At 53.3% G+C, this 19,206-nt stretch overlaps 5 protein-coding genes across 5 annotated transcripts; all 5 read left to right on the top strand.

Annotated features, from left to right (window-relative positions):
- Positions 1-3,540: 3,540 nt before the first annotated feature.
- On the top strand, positions 3,541-5,065 carry terC-3 (FAD-dependent monooxygenase terC; the record flags this gene model as incomplete). Its single annotated transcript, XM_036641837.1, has 5 exons — positions 3,541-3,561; positions 3,617-4,177; positions 4,251-4,567; positions 4,634-4,907; positions 4,982-5,065. 5 exons carry the CDS (start codon positions 3,541-3,543, stop codon positions 5,063-5,065), a joined length of 1,257 nt encoding a protein of 418 aa, XP_036493172.1.
- A 2,502-nt stretch (positions 5,066-7,567) lies between these two features.
- On the top strand, positions 7,568-9,813 carry CGCS363_v009989 (SET domain-containing protein; the record flags this gene model as incomplete). The annotated part of the gene is made up of 2 exons (XM_036641838.1): positions 7,568-7,759; positions 8,038-9,813. 2 exons carry the CDS (start codon positions 7,568-7,570, stop codon positions 9,811-9,813), a joined length of 1,968 nt encoding a protein of 655 aa, XP_036493204.1.
- Positions 9,814-14,779: 4,966 nt separating this feature from the next.
- Positions 14,780-15,279, top strand: CGCS363_v009990 (uncharacterized protein; the record flags this gene model as incomplete). The annotated part of the gene is made up of 4 exons (XM_036641839.1): positions 14,780-14,791; positions 14,923-14,979; positions 15,063-15,153; positions 15,245-15,279. 4 exons carry the CDS (start codon positions 14,780-14,782, stop codon positions 15,277-15,279), a joined length of 195 nt encoding a protein of 64 aa, XP_036493383.1.
- A 727-nt stretch (positions 15,280-16,006) lies between these two features.
- CGCS363_v009991 (uncharacterized protein) lies at positions 16,007-16,180 on the top strand (the record flags this gene model as incomplete). Its single annotated transcript, XM_036641840.1, has 1 exon — positions 16,007-16,180. The coding sequence occupies one exon, from the start codon at positions 16,007-16,009 to the stop codon at positions 16,178-16,180; it is 174 nt and encodes a 57-aa protein (XP_036493382.1).
- A 1,557-nt stretch (positions 16,181-17,737) lies between these two features.
- Positions 17,738-18,189, top strand: CGCS363_v009992 (uncharacterized protein; the record flags this gene model as incomplete). Its single annotated transcript, XM_036641841.1, has 3 exons — positions 17,738-17,820; positions 17,878-17,900; positions 17,960-18,189. The coding sequence occupies 3 exons, from the start codon at positions 17,738-17,740 to the stop codon at positions 18,187-18,189; spliced, it is 336 nt and encodes a 111-aa protein (XP_036493381.1).
- Between the last annotated feature and the right edge of the window lie 1,017 nt (positions 18,190-19,206).

Genomic DNA, 19,206 nt, shown 5'->3' on the forward strand with positions numbered 1-19,206 from the left:
TAACCAGCGATGAACAGGCGAGCATCTTCGGCCTCGCCGGACTAATCCAGCGGAAGCCTGGTATTGGTGCTTCGTTCCAGAAGTCAATTGAGTCATCCTTCTCGGATCACCCCGACAAAGCTACTAGATTGCTGAAAGCCTATGGAATCAGCGAAGATACCAACGATGAAGATGCCTTCAAAGGTGTCATAAGGTTCGCATCAGACATTGGCTTCCAGGCACCGGCCCGTTCGTGGGCTGCCAGCTTTCCTGGCGACTCATACCTCTTTGAGCTGGCCGAGGCAAACCCTTGGGAAGGTCCTTTCAAAGGCTATGCCACCCATGTGCTAGATGTTGCACTCCTGTTCCAGAACTATAGAGAGCATCTGGATGCGAAGCAACAAGCCTCTGCAGAAGCTTTTGCTGCAGACATCATCACTTTTGCGCACGGCAAAGCGCCGTGGAAGAAGTATCGAGATGGAGGCGGCCTGGGCGTATATCGAAACGGCGTTAGAACTTACGAAGAAGGCCCTGGAGTTATCTCGGAACAGTATCAAGTGCTGATGGAGGTGAGCCAAACCGTCGGTTTGGATTTCGTGTTGGGCGCTTGGACGAAGTTTTTTTTATTCTCTTAACTGGCAGAAGTGTATCTACTTGAATCGCTTTGAAAGACAATCTTGCATAGGCATTTCCACAGGGTGTTCAAATGATTCATTCGTTTGATGTTCTAGAACTCGGGGGTCGCCGTGTGTGATTTGTGGGGGAAGCTCCGTCGTAGGGCAGAATTGCCTGCCGGCGACGACCGGAGCAGGCGGAGTTGGGGGGCTTTGCATGCGGGGTCGGGGTCGGGAGCGGCAATTCAGACGCATAAAACCGGGTAGATTGCTCGGCTTGATTTCTTCTTCGATGCCGGTTTGCCATGTTGACACCCTTTCTTGAACATCGGATTTTCAAACACGAACAAAAGTCTGTTGCTTAGAACAATATTCCGCCCAATTATCAAATCATCTCTCTGCCGAGGCACAAGGCAGAATTGCTGAATTGGCCATGACTCTGCTGCGACATAATCACTCTAGTCTCGGCGCAACCCTCGTCGGGATTGAACGCCCGTTGGTTGCGCACTTTCGGGGCATACCATATGGCCGTATTCCGTCGAGATTCGCGGCACCCGAGCCCGTCGAGAGCCTGCCACAAGAGCTGGATTGCACGCATTTCGGGTTGTCACGCTTTCCCCGCCGAACCGGCTCTTGACTCGGGACCCGCAGTCTGACCAACAATCTCACCAGACCACGATGTCCTCAAGTTCCCATCGATGTTGGGCATCTCTTACGCATACCACCACACCACGTGCTTCCCGTAGAAGCCGAAGACGAGTTCAATTGTCTCAACTTGGATGTCACGGTACCCAAAGCGCGACTCGGGACGACTCCCGGCGAGAGGTTACCTGTGCTAGTCTGGATTCACGGTAGACCTCCCGATACGAGGGCATCATCATCGTAGGTTCGCTGACCGTATTTTCGTGAAGGTGGCTCGCAGGCCGTGACTTTCGGCAGCGCCGCTTCGGGTCTCTGTGGTAAGCGCTTACTTTGTCTCAGCTCATGCACCTCGACTCACGAGGCGTACAGACACGACGAAGATTGTTGAAGACTCTGTACGCATGGGACTGCCCATCATCGCCGTCGCCATCCAGTACAGACTCAACATCTTTGCATTCGGAGATGATGACAGCTCAGTAAACCTTGCTTTGAAGGACCAAGCGCTGGCGTTGCAATGGGTCCAAAGGCATGTTGCTGCCTTTGGCGGCGATCCTGTAAGTGATGCCACCGTGTTGAATGCGATTCAATTAAGAGCCGCGCTGAAAGTTACGCACAGAAAGCCGTTACTCTTGCGGGGGAGAGTGCAGGAGCAGTTTACTGCCACGCACACATGGTGAGCAAGGCGCCGTTGAAGCAATGCATTCTGGCATCCGGGTCTCTGCATCTTTCACCCCCTCAACCGCAAGAAAGGGCCGCTGCATTTCGCTCTAATCTCAAGCATCACTTACGCGATTTGGGCAAGGTGGATTTGCGCACAGCTCCTGCTGATGTTGTTGTAGAAGCATTGAAGAGATCCGAGGTCCAGTCTTGGTTCCTTCTGATGGAGTCATCACTTGAAGGATGGCAGGAGAGCTTGGGCGAGGCAAACCGGCTGATGATCAGTGATGTTCAGAACGAGGTCAGTGGGCTCGAAAGAAAACCCCCAATTGAGTATTGACCTGTGTATAAGTCTGTCCTCTGGCGCGATGGCATTTGGTCAATGGGGGTCAGTGACATTGTCAGCGCGTTTGACATCGCAGGAGAACATCGCGACAAGCTTAAGCAAGCATACAACATTTACCCGAATAGGCCGTCCTCGTGCAAGCTTGGGGCGTTGGACTTCATCAACGATTACAAGTTCTTGCTCCCTATTCAGGAGATGGTTCAGCTCTGTAAACGCGCCGAGACGCCCGTGTACCGAAGTCTCATTGATGAGGCCAACCCTTGGCAGCCATCGAATGGAGCGCATCACGCGATCGATCTGATCCTCCTGTTTGGCGGTTTCGACTCGTCATTATCTCCAGCTGCCAAGGCGACTGGCGAAGAGATGCGCAGATCGTGGATTCGGTTCATCCATTCGCAGGAGCCTTGGTCTCCAATCTCAACCGCTGCCTTTGGGCCCTTTGGCATGTTTCAGGAGCTCGATGACACCGAAGTAAGATCGCGAAGGCGCATAGATCAGGCGAAATACTTGCAAAGCGTTGGATCGCAGGCGCTGGACAAAGTGTTTTTGGCTCTAGCTGCAGGAAGAATCAGTCTTCTGAATTAAGGCAAGGCAGCCGCCAAGGACTCAAGGATTCCCCGAATTGGAATTCGCTCGGATCTTCTGTCTCAACTTCGCAAACGCCTATTGCCTTCATTGGCAATTGATGATGCACTCCCACCGGCTGCTTTGCAGCTTTGAACATTCTAGTGGCCTTTGCTGGCATCATAGTCACCCCACACGAGCTTTGTGTGCTGCGTTGAATTAGTCTTTACTTTCTAGACAGCCTTAAAGAATACTGGCCCAGAGTTCTAAGAATTTGCCACCGCAGTTGACACCCTGTCACCCCCACTACAAGCAAACCACCAACAACAGTTGAGCTTCAAGACGAATGTGGTGATAGATCTAATCTAATCAATTAGACGTTGCGCTATGTGGGGGAAAGAACGGGAAGGTGACATCGCTGCTTGTGGGGGGTGTTGGTGGAGGTTAACTCCGACGCCCATTGCCCAATGTGGAGGGTGAGAGTGGTGGCCGATGAGGACGCGGGGGACGGGGATCATGTGAGTATGGTTGAGACATTGGACGAGTAAGTGAATACCTCGTCCATTAGCACAATCTGTAACAACTTTTCTGTCTAAAAACACATAATCGGCATGCCGAATACTCGTAGCCGCATCTGCAAGAAGACAACAACATCGTATCCGCGACTCATCGACCTACATCCTGCATCTCGGCAGGCCGATACATACACTAGTTTAGGGCGTGAAAGACACCTTAGTCATGTCTGTAGGGCCGAAAAATGTAAGAAAGCTAATCGGCTTTCAATATCTAAGCTTTGACTGACATGAAAGTATAGGTTATCATCGTCGGGGCAGGCCCTGCCGGACAGCTATTAGGGCTGATGTTGGGGAAAGATGGCATTCCTGTCACGATCATCGAACAGAGCTCAAAGCTTGACGACAAACCTCGGGCCACGCACTATGCTCCCCCAGCAATGAAGGTTCTGAATCGCGCCGGGCTTGGTCATCGCGCGCGTGAGCTCGGTTTCCTGCCCGATAGGGTGGCATGGCGCAAGCCAGACGGGACATCAATCGCCAGTCTCAGCAACAAGATCCACGGGGACGATCCAGATCGGCTGCTCGCACTGCCCTTGTGCGATCTGGCGCAGCTCATTTACGACGAATCGAAAGATCTGTCAACAGTCACTTACCTTTTTGATCATCGTGTGACGGGCATTGGGCAGGATGAGAAGAGGGCCTGGGTTGATGTAGAGAACTGCAAAACCGAGGAAACTCGGGAACTATTCGCCGAGTACATTGTCGGATGCGACGGAGCTAATAGCATTGTTCGGCGGCGTTTATTTGGGGACACGAATTTTCCAGGTAAAACATGGGACGAGCAGATTGTGGCGACAAATGTAAGTTTCCAGTGACACATTCTTCGCTGGCTCAAAGTATCATCGGGACTAACCACCGCGCCGCATCTACTAGGTATACTACGACTTTGATCAGTTCGGATACACCGACTCAAACTTCATTTTGGATGCAGAAGACTGGTTCATGGCGGCGAAAATCACCAAAGATGGTTTGTGGCGCGTGACATACGGAGACGTCTCCGGGCTGTCGACGGAGGAAGTCATCGCCCGGCAACCCGAAAGGTTCAGGAAGATACTCCCAGGGCAGCCTGAGCCCAACCAGTACAAGCTCGTTAGCATTGGGCCGTACAAAGTCCATCAACGCTGCGCCGAGAAAATGCGTGTCGGCCGGTTCCTGCTTGCTGCAGACGCAGCGCATCTTTGTAACCCGTTGTACGTCTTACCTATCTAAGTAAGCCTTTCATCGCGCATTGATACTGACGGACCGGCGTCCGGTAGTGGGGGCCTCGGCCTGACCGGCGGCATCGTCGATATCGGAGGGCTCTATGAATGCCTCTCTGGAGTCCTTACTGGCAAGGCGGACGAAAGCATCCTGGACGTCTACGACGACGTACGCCGCCAAAAGTACAGAGAGATAATCGACCCCGTATCCAGCGATAACTTCCGACGAATGTTTGCAGTGCCTGGTGACAAGGTACTTGAGACCGATGGGTTCCTAAGGCTGTGCAAAGAGGCCGAATCAGATCAGGAGAAAGCGAGGGAGATGACCAAGGTGAGTTTGGATGACAGGCCACCCAGCATTAGGGTTTGCTGAATTTTTCCGCCGACTTACTGATCTTGGGATAGGGCGCTCAAGCACTGGGCTATGACTTTACGCAGCACTACAACACGAAGACCAACGGCGTCAACGCCCACGTTAGTCCTCATTGAGAGAGAGTCATGCGCGGCAGCAGTGTGCTTCTTGCCCTGCGCAGGGCAAGTGTTGCCGACTCAAGCTAAACTTGGTCAAAAGATAGTCCAGATGGAGGAGAGCAGGGCAGCATGAGGCTCGAGGCTGAATTTCGCAAGCTGCTCCTCGGGTTGATGAGTGTTTGTCTCTGCATGAACTGCCACCATAACCATTGTCTTGGAAATGTGTAGCCTTGTCGCGATTCGTCCGTTGTATGCCGTAGCCCTATCACTGAAATGCCGACAAGTTGACTTTCTCACACGTAACCGGCAAATGACGCCGCGGAAGAGCTGGGTTTACTAAGCTTCAATCAACGCACAGAGACTGGTTGAGCTGAGCTTTACCTGGAACGAACTTGGAAGCGGACAGAAAGTCAAAAAGGATTGGATGTTGAAACGGGGACCGCAAGCTGATCCGTTTAATGTGTAGCAGGGCGAGGAGCAAACTCGGGGTTCCTCTATGCAAATCAAGGAAGGACCAAGCAGCAGCTGTCAAACGGACCCGACAACGAGGTAGTCGAAGGTAGGTGGTTGCCCAACTCTGCCTGCCCGGCTCACGGATCTCACCAGCACACGCTCCCGTTGCCCTCCCACATCCCTGAAAGCTTCCCAGCGGCGGTAGGTTCCGGCAATGCAGGTACGCTAGCAACGGTCAGAGAACATTTAGGCCCTTGTGGATGCCATGACAAACTCCTTCTAGAGTCGGGGCAGGCTCCGCAAGAAGCAGGTCGTTTTTCGATGGTTGAACTTTAAAAAAGCCTTCTTTGTCGCGGAGCGGTCCGACAAGGGATTCGGAGGGTTGAACCTGCAACGTCTAGGTCATGTCTGAAGGTGAGCTTGCTTGCTCGTTTTGCTCGTCAGCCGCGGTTACTCACAGAGGTTCAAGGACTGAAGCGCGCGAGCGCGCTCTTCTCCTTGTGCCAAGGCTGAGTTCGGGTCGAGGCCTGATCCCGTGGATGCCCAAAGGAGACACGTGAAACAATGCCTGCCCGGAACAGGGCATAGCAGCCTACGAAAAACGAAGTTGTACGAGGGAAAGGACGTCGGGGAGGACTGAACGGCAGCGGCTCAAGTGGTAATATTAAGGTTTGAGGCGTCCCCGAGGGCGTTTGACGGCAATTGCAGCCCCTCGATAGACTGCCCATCGGCGGCTTCTTCGGGCGGGTTTCCAGTCATGTTCAAGGGGGCGGCCGGGAAGCCGGCCGAATCCTTCGAAGGAACACACAGAGAGAAGGCCCGCAAACAACAAGGTAAGGGGTGAGTAGAGAGAGAGAGTGAGAGAGAGAAACGGCGGATAAAAGAGCAGCCCTAACAGAGATTTGTGGCTCAGACTGGCTGTTTCCATGGAACCTTACCGGGTCGGGGATGACGTCGGCTAGCCGACGCCACGGAAACTCTATTCATATGACGCCCTTTTTTTTTCGGCTGTATTTCTCGGTTTCTTCTTGGCTAAGCCCGCTGAGCCCCTGTTTGTTACTCGGTCCCTAGCTTCAGTCATATGTGACCAGACATGGGCTCCATCGCGGTTGATAGGCAACTAGTCAGACTCGTCGAGCGGACCGCGAGAGACCTGCGGGCGCCGACACGTTTTTTAGTACTCAAAAACACGTGAGAGACGTAGTCGTACAAGCCGTTTGCAAGTGTGGCGGTGATGGCGTTGCTAACAGTCCTACAACGGCAAGGTGCGTGATGCCGAGGCGGATCGTTCTGCCCAGTCCCACCCCTTCCGCGTCGGAAATTCTGCCCACGCAGCAAAATGGTTCTGTCTGCCCATCGGCGATCCCTGCTCTACCAGGTTAGGCTGGCGTTTGATGGGCTAGACTCTGGGCGACGGCTGCTTCGCTCGCTCGACTGATGCCACACGCACCGCCAGAGACGCACACCACCCACGCACTCCCTCTCACACAGGCTTCAGCCGTGGAATACACACATACACACACCTACCTGCCACACACAGGGACACACACACACGCTCCAGAGGAACAGAGAGAGACTAAGACAGGCTCGGCTTGCCTTGCTTTGGCACATTCGACCCCACCTCCCAAGAGTGACCTGAACGAACAAGAAGTGGACCCTGAATATCTCTCACTGCATTCTGTTCTCCTTCTCCGCCATTAAAACTGTGCTGGCTCCTCCCACACTTTGCGGTGACACTGGAAGTTGATGCCTGGTGCTGCTGCTGCCCGCCCGTAGCAGTCCAGTCATGATACCCAGTAATCAACCGTTTGACAACCAAAGGAACAAGCTTCGATCCGTTCCTTCTTGGGCACAGTCTCTTGTCCCTTTTCCCCAACCGTCTTTTTCTCGGGTCGTCTTCCGTGGTCGACCTGCCATGACACTGCGGTAAACCGTTGACTGTCGACTAGTTGCTATTACCCTATATCGGACCAGACCAGACTCTTTCCCGTCAAGTGTCTGGCTTATTTTTTTAACACCTGCAAACACCAAAAAATCAATCCTTACCGCCAAGGGAAACAACAGATCATGGCATCCCCTGAACAACAGATGGACTCGCTGCGAGAGAACCTTAGCCGCGTAATTCTAGACCAACTTGCGGAAACGCTGCGGGATTATCCGTCCGGCAGCCTATCGAACCCGGTCCTCCGATTTGAAGCCTTCATTCAGGATGGCGAGACGGAGACACAGGGGCGATCACCCCGCTCTCCAGTCGTCTCGGTAAGTTGCAACTCCTCGGATCTCGCGGGCTGGAGAGCTGCTTTACTGCGGCTGCTGCGCGCGCGCGAAAACACGTTCCCTGCAGTTGATAAAAAGACTCTGTTGCACATTAAAACCTTGGAAAGATGGAAGCCAATTTTTCCGATTCGATGAAAATGATGAGGTCGAATTGCCAGCGTTGTTTTCCTCACGGGGTTGTGTGTTGTTATCGTATCAGCCATAGTCAGAGTTGGTTGATTACGAGGGGTTTTGACAGCTAACCCGCCACAAACATATAGAAAATGGTCGATTTATCCGGCATTATATCACAGAGCGCGACACAGAGTCCGAATACGAGTAATCTCGGAAGAGAATCAAACGATGTAGCCACACCGCCCATTCTCGCCGGGCATGGCCATCCGGTGATGGAGGATCCCGGCGCATCGAGCAGCAACCAGGCGTTGGTACATTTACCGGCGCGACGTCCGCCAACCCAACTCGCGCCACCCATCGACGACGGAGGAGCAGGACCGTCATCTTCTCGGAGGAAAGGAACAGGATCTCTACGGCCTATCAGAGGAGTTGGTCGTGTTATCGAGGAGGAGCCTGACACCCAGCGTCAGATGCAGGTCGCCAACAATTTTCCAAAGCGCGCAAAGATCCAAGCGGACGTAGTCTTTATCCCCCAACAGTCTTCTATCGACAAATTCGTGGTAAGCATCTGGGAACAGATTCACGGCGGCATCAGCCTGGACCCGCAGAGTCTACTTGAGCAATGGCAGTTGACGGCGACGGCGGCAACGGCAACCATCAACAATGCTGGTAAGATTCACGTTCCCGAACAGCTCGAGCTGGGTCTCTTGCAGCCGCCTACCGTGATTGACGGCACGATGGCCGAGGTGGACATGGAGGGAACCTTCAACCGCAGCAACATCTTTTGCCGAAAAGTCACGCAGGCCAGCCGCGCGTGCCGCTCGATCGAGGTCATTGTCCAAGCGCGATGGATCGAGCACTTTGACTCGTACGTGGATCTCCTCGCCATCACGAACCCGGGTATGTCTCCGACGAAGCGCCGGAAGGCGGCTCTGATCGAGGCGTGCAACGACTTTGGATGGTCAGAGAAGGAACTGCGCAACAAGATGGCCATCTGGCGCGGTTACAAGGAAATCAAGGACGCCGGCGGCTGGGCTGCACTTGTTTTCGCCGGAATGGGTCTTTACCGCTTCTGCAAGTACCGCGTCGGCTTCAACCCGGACAGCATGCAGCGGCTCCGTTGCCTTCGGCCCCGAATCGAAGTTGCGGCGGACACTCTACACCCAACCTGGCGCCAACTGCTCATGATCGTCGGCGAGACGGCACAAAGACGATTCTGCGGTCACCCACACGACTGGGTTGTTCGACAGGACGGCTCGGATCCGGTGCCGTTACGTTCGACATATCTCGAGTACGACCCGTATTTCAGCTTCGAACAGCTCGAGCACTCGGTGATGGACATGAGCGCGTGGGGAACAGACGACCCGCGGTGGGTGCCCCCGATCAACGCGGTGGCTTGCGTCCAAGGCATGCACACGTGTCACTCGTGCGGCCAGGAGCAGTCAGAGGACCCCAAGATCAACTCGTGCTACTGCTTCCCGACTCTGTTCGGATCCGGGCGTCGGAGCCCCTGCCCGGTGCAAGTGTTCCGGACGCCAGACGGGCGCAACAACGGGCTGACGGCGCTCTGCCCCTTTGAGCGCGGCGCAGCGATTGGCGAGTTTATCGGCCTCATCACAAAGGACCTGAGGGATATGGACGTCATGGATAGCTCGACGGGCGTCCGGGCCTACCAGATCTGGCAGGGCCGGCAGGGAAACTTTACGAGGTTCGTCAACCACAGCTGCAAGTCCAACGCGCAGTTTCAACAATTTGTCTGGATGAGCACGCAGCGAATCATCTTGGTCAGCAAGGGCATCGAGGCAGGACAGGAGGTCACGGTGGACTATTCTGGGAGCTACTGGCGCGGTTTGGACAAAGAGTGTCTTTGTGGGGAGGCATGTTGCCGCTACAGGAATAACCGCGAGTTGCTCCCGAGATGAGGTCACACTACGTTTTATTTCAAGACATGGAGGAAGCAGGACAGCAGCGAAGGGAGCGTAAGGAAGAGAACAGTCAGAATCGGAGTCAGAAGAAGCGCAGTCGGCGGAACAGCGTTAGCCACGCGGCAAGGGAACAAGGGATGACGAAAAATAAGAAAAAAATTCCATTTCAACTACCGACGTTTTGCGACTTTGGGACTAGTCCAGGACTACAGCCCATTGAACGAACATTCCATTTTCGCATTTCATGATGACTGAACCAAATATGCAAAACCCGTATCCCGTCTTGCGGAATCCCGTGTCTCGGGCACGGAGACAAAGAGCTCAAAGAAGACTAGATAACAAGCCACAAAGGGACAGCTCCTGGCGAACAGACAGCAGAGGCACCGCCGCTTCAGGCAGTCCATGGCAGGAGTTTCCTCTTTCTGGAGCTGCCTGCAGAGAGCCAAAATCCGTCCGATGTCGCCGCCTTACCCGACCCGACACCTTTTTCCCCTTGAAAATGCACAGAGCATCCGCGAAGTGTCTTTCCTTTGAACGAAGTTGCGAGCGAGGGTAAGCCCAGGAGCAGCCTGTCGGTAGATGAAAAAGTTTGCTGGCATCTATCGCCAGTCCGTGTCAGCTGTATTGCGGTGTTCGTGTCATTTAGTGGGTTCCAGGTTCGTGCCAACGCCTACGCTAGAGCGGTTAAAACGCCCCTTGGATTGCTCCAACGACCTTAGCTCGGTCCGCCCATCCCCGGCCCCCGTCTCTCTGATCTCCTCTGATCTTCTCCTGGTGCTGTCATACTCAACCCATTTACACTTTGCTAGAACACAGCCTAGAGGGGGGGTAGACCGTGGCTGGCGGGCTGACCCGTTTCTTCCTTGCTGCTCCTCCTCTTCTGTGCCCCGTCCTCGTGGGAACATTGGGTTCCAGTTGCCTTCACACACGCAAAATAGCACCAGCACCAGTACGCAATAGGGCCTGTGTCCGTTGTTGCTTATGTGGTCACTGTGGTGCGCGCCGCTGTGTGCTGCCCAGTGTCATATTAGCCGGTGTCTCGGGTTCAGGGTCTGAAAGCCCTGTCTTGGGTCCCCCCCCCCAGGCGATTGTTTCTTGAACGATCGCCGTGAAGTGGGAGATGACATGTCGCCATCTGGCGCATCCCGCCCCAGCCACATTTTCGTTGATAAGCTTCAGCAGCGCACAACGAGAGACTCACGGTCCCCCGGGACGATGATGATGATGGAAGCTTCACTTCTTCAGGACATAGACTCCGCGGCAGGTGTGTCCAATGTGTGTGTGTGTGCTGTCTTGGACTCTGTACACGGTGTTTTCCCCGAACATTTCCCCCCTTGGAATCCCTCGCTCCCGAAAACCTTAGCGGGTGTATGCGATAGCGAAATGGGTGTGGGACACACATAGGTTCGAAGCCGGCCGTTCTTCCGGGGGCGCGCTGTTTTTAGCCTCCTTTAGCCTCTTTGCGGGACTGTCTAGTAATCCGGCACGGTCTCCTCGTCAGGTTTGGCACCATATGGGGGCCGTCCACGATTCACGAACCGGTGGTGCAAAGAGCGAGAAAAATCAGATCTAGGAAGAGTTTTTTTGTCATCACAACTGACAAATCGTCTCGATTGAAGCAGAATTTCTGTTTCTGGTGTTGTTTCTGATTATAATCTCCGCAACGGTGGCCTCATCTCGGCGGCCCCAGGGGCGCGCCAGTCAGTCAGGGGGTCCGGTGCTGATGGCCCCCAAGAATAACGACATAGGCACAGTAACACAACCGAGGGATCTTTCGACTGCCCCCCGCGCGCATTGTCGGATAGAGTCAAAGTGCGTCGTGATCGAGCTAAGCAGCAACCGGTATCGCCATCTCGTGTGCCTCGGGAGACGGACGGACGGCTCCTCGTGTTGTTCTCCCCTTACGCGATGCCTAGCTTCACCTTAGTCCGAACCGGTTGCCCACGCCAGGACTTAGACCATCATCCATCCCGAAGTTTGACAGTTTTCCAAACGGACTGTGGGAGAAGGAAACCGCTACAATCTCTCAACATGCAGAGCAGAAGAGTTCCCGCTCACGGGCGTGGACTGGCGGTGTCAGACGCAGATTTGTTCTGTTGCTGGTCCCTCCCCCGACCGACGAAAGGTCTGGTGACTTGCTTCGTCGTCTCAGGCTACTGCAGAGACTGGGGCTGGGCAGTAGCTTTTTGTCACCAAAATTCCAACACCATCTTTGGGCAGCTCGAACCGTACCGAACTCCCGCCGAACTCTGGCTGACCCAGCTGTGTTTGGGTCTTGGCGTCCCATGGTCTCCTCTGTTAACTTTGGGGCGGCCTTCTTGCTTCTTGACATGCTTCCACCTTTCCAGAAAGACGGGCTGATGGGCAAGACTCTGCCAGCTTCGCACCGCTATGACTTGGTATGGGCTTCAGTCCGTTCATGAGGGCTCTGTCGCCTAGCGCGTTTGAACTCCGAGTTGATTCCAGATTGTTTGCGATGACGAAGACGAAAAGGAGTTGCCGAAAAGCATAGCCGCGTCTCACCACACCCACACTCCATACACACAGTCAGTCAGACACACCTACCTGCCTGCGAACAAGTCTATGTGTGGGCTGCGGACTCTCGTGTAGCGATAGTGGTGCTGAGGATCCCGCCTACGAATCTCGGCGGAGACGCCCGTCGGGCACTAACACTCCTCAGAAAAGGTTCTTCAAGCTGTCTGAGCCCCCCTGCTCATCACTATCGAACGCACCCCGATCCCTCAATGTTGCCCTTTCTACTTTGTTGGCCCAAACCGCGGATTATCGTGGTTGTGATTCGTCCTTCATCCGTCATTGAATAGCCTACGGTTCTTATCATGCCGTCTTTTGCCCATCAAACAAACGACGTTTCTTTTGCATTGCGAGGCTTTCGGATGACAACTCGGTGGACGCTTGGGCTTCCCGATTGTCAAATCTGCCCGTTGCCCTGAGCTAATAATATCCAGGAGGCATCCTCGTCTCTCAAACCCCCGTTCGGAGCAGACTTTTTTTCCAATTTCTTGACGATGTGTACGAAGTGACACCAAGTATCCGGTGCTCAAACAGACGCAGACATCGCGTCTTTCCAATGCCTGAGACAGTCAATCGTTGATTGCTGTTGTCTTCTGGTTCATGTTGACCAGGGGTCCTGTGACGCGGAACCGCACCTCTAGCAAGCGAGCACAAGCGCGGTTCCCGCGGCCAGGCTGACACCAACAACCACCTGAAGTCAGCCCCTCTCAACTAGATACTTCGCCCAGGTAAGCGAAAAGAAGATCATCGGAGAGGCCTGATGGCTACTAGTTCTGTATCTTAGTTGAATGAGAAGAAGAAGCAATGATTGATCCACCCAGGGCAAGATCCGGTGAGGCGTGAACCCGTTACACAAAGATCGATCCAGTATCAGCATCCGCGACACTACGACCCGGCTACGATCACGGCTCTCGCCAAGGCCCACTGGCGCCATCAACAACCAAGGAGAAGCCTACCAGACGAATGTGACGTTGCCATTCTCTATTCGCTGCCTGCCCCTATCTCCCTTCACCCGGGGGAGAAAAAACAGAACAGCAGACCAGGCAACTAGAGCAAAGGTATGTTGTTGTTGCTGTTGTCCGCCTGGGCAGACCGAAACGTCTCTTCCCCTTGAGCGACAGAAACAGCGAAAGGCAACAGACTGGACTCGCAACAAGACGGAAGCGCCACACAATATCGAATTATAGCGGGCGACGAAGTCATACGCGGGACGACTCCGCATATCAGCTCATTCCTGAATAGCCTCCCTGCCCAAAGGCGGAGTCTAACAGGAATCCTGGGGGAGAAGCTGGAGTAGAGATGCCGCCGAGCTTCACACACCCCCTCCCTCCTCCGGAGACAGCATCAAAAGGAGGCATAGCAACCTGTGCGAAACGTGGAACGACGAGACAAACCACGCAAAAGGGAGCAAGTATTGCCGATGGGGGGGAGACCGTCCTCCTAGGAAAACTTAGGTAAATGAAATTTACAAGCTGTCATAGTTGCACCGGACTACACTTCCTAGATCGAATGGTACACTAATGCGAGTATCGAGCAAAAGAAGGACGTTAGGGCAACTAGCGGCGCTACGATCTGGCAGCAAGACGACCGCAGCGGCCCAATCACCGTCTACTACGTCGTGATCTTCTCGCCGGCAGCTCCATGCTTGCTTTTTCCCTGCCGCGCCGTGGGCAGACAGAACGGACACAGAGAGAACCGCAGAGAAACATGAGACAGAAGAGACGCAGGGCCCGTCTACTGCCGACCGGAGGCTGAACTTGGCACGGCTAAGCAGGGGCGGAGCTGGCCGAAAACTGCGAGGAATCCGAGACACAGAGATCGATCGCGGCAAAGTGTACTGATTTCCTTCTGGGGTTTGGAAGAAGAAAAGAGCGAGCCTCTAATCGTACCAGCTGAGGCTCTTAGTCGACTTCGCTAATGCAGAACTTGCAGAATCATCAACTTTGCCGACACGGGTCTTTTGAGCGAAACATAAGCCGATACGAGAGACGCGGATTTCTCTGAGACATTTTAGGCTTAAATTCCAGAGACCGAATTGTCCCCCAACTCCCGTCTTTTCCGCTGTTTTCCGAAACCGAGTTTTGCTGATACATATATGTAGGGAGGGTTCAGCGGTAAGGCTTCTGAGACAGCGGTCAGTATGCAGACGCAGTGAGCCTGTAGAACGTTTCTTCTGGATCTGGAAGGAAAGGGTTCGTTGACGTGGGGGAGAGCGGTGTAGCGGAGTTGTCCATCAACGGCTATTCGTAGAGATGTAAGTTGACTTTTCTTTTCTTTTTCCTTCTTGGCCTGCTCTACGACAAGTCACAAACAGCATGCCAAAGCGTGGAGAATAGTTGGCTAATACGAGATTTGCAGAGTTTGATAGATCCAGTTCGATGGTTTAGTCGATCAACGACTTGAGCCGGCTGTACAACACAATACAACTTGAATGACTCGAAGTGTAGACTTTCAATGCACTCCCCATCCTTACGGAACCGGTGGGAGAATTTAGTCGAACGATTCGTGAACACAGCAAATAGTCCCCTGAAGACGAAATAACGACTTTAACAAGGCGCTGTTGGATAACAATAGGTGATTCGAACAAAAGTTGTCGGATGGAGGGTTTCCAAAAGACGCCGTTGTTTTTGGGTAAGTTCGTTTGTTCCCCGTGGCAGTTGACGAATAAGAAAGCGCTGGTTGCAAGTAGAGGGGCTAATGCGAGATCTACAGAGCGTACGGGACTTCATGCACTGATGAGCACATTTGCGGCGCATTTGGATAACGGACTGAAGCTTGCGTGGAAACGCTCGCAACATTGCAAAGGTATACGCATTCTTTGAATTGTCCTGGTTTTTGGGGGAAACCCGAGTTGTTGATGTGACGACAAGGAGTAGTAGTTGCTAACATCATGCAGGATTCGCATTCGCCCAGAATAGAACGAACTGCTAAGAAATCGGAACTCTTGCTTAATCGGAACGACTGCTTAACAAATTGTGAAGATACGGCGGGAGGGCAAGAGGACCTCGAATGTCGCAGGTTAACAACTTTGCTTCTAGTTGACGAGACTGACATTCGCTCAGGAAACAGAAGCCTTTTTATTGCATGCACACTTAACGTCAAAGTCCTTTGCAAATTGTTCAAGACGAACAAACTCTGCAAAGCGGACGACCAAATCGCCTGCCAACAGCAACATGGGAAGGAGGCATCATGGCTTAGCAGGGCAACAAATGATGCCGGGAAACCACCGCAGTAAGTTGACGGTCCATTCCCAACTGTTTATCGAAAAGCGTTAGAAGCAAAGAGAATTGCAACGAATTGAGCAGTGGCTAAGTCGAGACTTGTTGGACAGGAAGTCGAGCGTTAGCGACGTGTACCAGGCTTTGTAATTGAAGCCTTCTCGCTGTTTTTCTCGGTTCATTTGCTTTTGGGACATCATGTTGAGTCTTGCGTCTAAGAACGTGAAACGAATCGCGGCCACTCGTTGGAGCCTGGTGAGGGCTTAGAAGTTGACGCAAAGATTACAGTAACCCCGCGCAGTAAGTGAACAGTCCCTTTTCCAATTGTTTCCGGGGAAATGTTGGACGGAAGGAGAATTGCAAGCGGGTTGAACAGTGGCTAATTCGAGCTCTACTGGACAGGAACCGTCAATCTGCCAAGCCTGGGTGTGCACCTGACCATGCGACGGGATTCTCTCACGAATCTGTTTGAACATTTCTGGTCCGGCAAACAAGTCGATAACCCGTCTAAGACATCGGACTTAGGCGTCGTTCCCTCGTTGGAGCCGCATGACAAACACGAAACTTGGCAGATGACAATGTCGGGCGGCTCCCCGAGTGTACAGGACGGGTGAAACGTGATGGGTTGAACGAAATTGAACTAGGGCGACCTTTTTCAATTCTCGATAACCCGCCGAAATCGACCGGCTTCGTCAAAATTCGACTGGCTCGTGGCTTGTAGACGACTGTAGCACAGAAGCTGGCCCGCTAGATGTGAAGCAGCGGCGAAATGGACACGCTGTAAGTGATTGAATCCGCAAACGACGATTTCGAGACACCCGCTTATGGTTTTCGATTTGCAGAAAAATAGGTCTTAATGATGGGAAATTGCGTTCTGCCAGCTGGAGCTCAATTTCTACAGTTGCAGGTCGCCGCGTGGACAGGCAAATGTCTCACGCCGAAACACAACTACAGCTACGAATACGAGAGAAATAAGCAAATGCGACTCAGACTATACAAGTTTCCGCCTATGTGCGAGGACTATACAACTGGCAATCCTCAAGTTTCAAGAACGGTGTTGCTCAGACTCTGACAGGTTCCAACAACTCCCCCTTTCCCCCACAAGTTCGTTTTTCAGACGGTTGCCAGATCACGGTTGGCTGATTGTTTTCCAAATACCAGCAGTTCCCAATTGGGACTGTAGCGGACGGAAAATTATAGGAACACGTGCGAGCGCTACCTAGACGAGAGTTCCTTGCCCATTTCGCCGCGGAGATGCAACGAAAACGCGAAGTTCGTTGGTTGGATTGGCCAAAACTGCCTTTTTCTCCCCCAAAGTTCTCGAACGCGATCGATCACCCCCCGCCGGGCCTAGTCCCGATTCTGGGGGGGTTTGTTACCTACGAAACGGAAGGCTCCGCGAGCCTGCAGGACGGTACCGATGCAATACCCCAAGTTGTGGCGAAAAATCGAAAATCAATTGCTAGTAATTCGGAAGGGTCGAATAATGCATCGTACTCTTTAGACCTATTCGGGCGCTTTAACGGCTACCGTGGAGGTTCGAAGGGTGGAAACGTTATTCAGCCCCCACGATTCCTGCTACCGCAACTTGGCGACTCTACAAGGGCAATTCAAGGGCATTTGAGTCAATTGGGTTGATGTAAGGCCATTGCGAAAGAGGCGGCTTTTCTCTGAGTTTTCTCTGGAAAAGTTCCATGGCGAAAAACAAAAGGTGGCAATTGCTGGCGTAGAAGCTCGATTATCCCACCTACTATTTAGACCTGATGCAAACTGTGCAGGTCTGGAAGGTGGGAGCGTCATGCCCCCGCGATTACTAGTGTCGCAACTTGGCGATTCTACAATGAAAGACAATTGAGTCAATTGGGCTGTCGAGTTGCGAAAGAGGCCGTTTTTCTTTGAGCAAATATGCCCACTACCAAGAGTTGGTTTTGTTGGTTGGATGGATTGTGGCGCGCATTGCTGAGTAAAATGTGCTCAAACACGCTCATGGGCGACGCAAAATGTACGCCGCTGCGCGTATAATAGGCGCGCATGTACGGATCTTCTGCAAATGCAGAAATGTATATTCCATGCCTATTGGAATGCTCTGAATCGAATCACAAAGGGCAAAAACAATCGCCGGTCGGGAAATGCACGAACTGGCCGAGAACGGACGAAACAAAGGAAACAGCATGCGCGGGAGGGCACAAAGCAGTTGCAGCGGCTCAAGCCGCTCGAGCACGTCTAATGCGACGGCGACACTGGAATTTCCATCGTAAGCGATGATTATCCCGACGATAGAGGCTGATGACTGGTTGCTGACGCTCTGTAGGAAACACTTCATCTTTGACCGAGGTTTGTAGCCTGCGATTGCGGCGCGGACAAAGAGGACCTGCTAACCACACCGGCCGCAGATTGGTATCCAGACGTGCCCCTCGTGATCCAAGCCAACCAGTTAATCATTGGACGTCTTTCGGAAGGGTACCCGATGGCCGAGCTCGTGGCGGAGGCTGCGCGAAACGAAGCTGGTTGTTGCCCCGGGACGATGGCGGCGTACTTCCACCACGCGATTACGCTTGAGCTGGCGTGTCTTATGAGCCACGACACGGTCCAGATGGCGATTGTAAAGGGTATCCGGGTATGATTATTATGTTTTCGATCGTGAGGGAATCGGCGTTGGTGAGCGATGTTTGTTTGTTTGATGGGAATTGTTTCTCGGGCGGAAATGTCGGAATCGGCGCGGAATTCGTATCGGAATGAACAGGGCAGCACGGCGTTTGAGGGTATCGTCGCTAGAAGCGCTGGAAAGGGAAATACAACCTGTATGTGCTTTTTGGTTAAGAGATATAGTCAGTATCCATCACAGCCTTACATTTGGACGACATCAAAAGAAACACGGCACGCCCGCAAGGGCCCGGATACGGTGCACCGGGGAATAAGGGCCTGGGCCAAAAGCAGCATCTCCGTACCGGATTTTCAGGGCCGGCACGGAGGGCCCCGGGGGAGTTTCCAGCATTCCTTTCCATGGGGGGACATGAAACCTGTGCGAACCTCCGGAGGCACGTTTGAGAGTGGAAGCAAGGAGGCCCTTTCCTGTTACAGGTGGCGGACGGTGGGGAACGGTGGAGCAACGAGATTCGCCAGTCGAAAAGGAGAGAGAGTGTCAGGGATTTGGTGTGGTGTGCGATTGCACAACCACAGCTGATTGCGCAGACGGCTCGGAAGGGAAGGCAAGGGATGGAGAAAGGAGGGGAAGTTTGCCGAGGAGCGTGTCAAGGGTCATTGGCCAACTGCGTCGTGGGAGACAGCCAAGGGTGGCGGTGCTGATGACATAATTTCAGCCCCCTGTCCCTTTGGATAAGACACCTAGGTACAATATACTGATTACATAAGGCGACAAAGGCTGATACGCGGCTGCCTCTTTCTCTCCGAGTCCAGAGTGGGGGGCTCCGTCCGTATCCACGGTTCTCATTGGCAGAGGTGTACAGGCCTGCGTAATCGCCCAGATCTGTTGAAGGTCTTTGATTGGCTTTAGTCTCTCGCTTAGTGGGACAGCTACAGGGTCCCCTCTTCAGTGAGCAGACAGAAGACACTAATGCGGCTGCTGCTGCCAGACTACAGGCTGCCACAGCACTGTATTGAGGTCCATTGCAGCGTGTGC

The sequence above is a fragment of the Colletotrichum siamense genome, assembly GCF_013390195.1.
Source record: "Colletotrichum siamense strain Cg363 chromosome Unknown KSG_Cg363_contig06, whole genome shotgun sequence".
NCBI lineage: Eukaryota > Fungi > Ascomycota > Sordariomycetes > Glomerellales > Glomerellaceae > Colletotrichum > Colletotrichum siamense.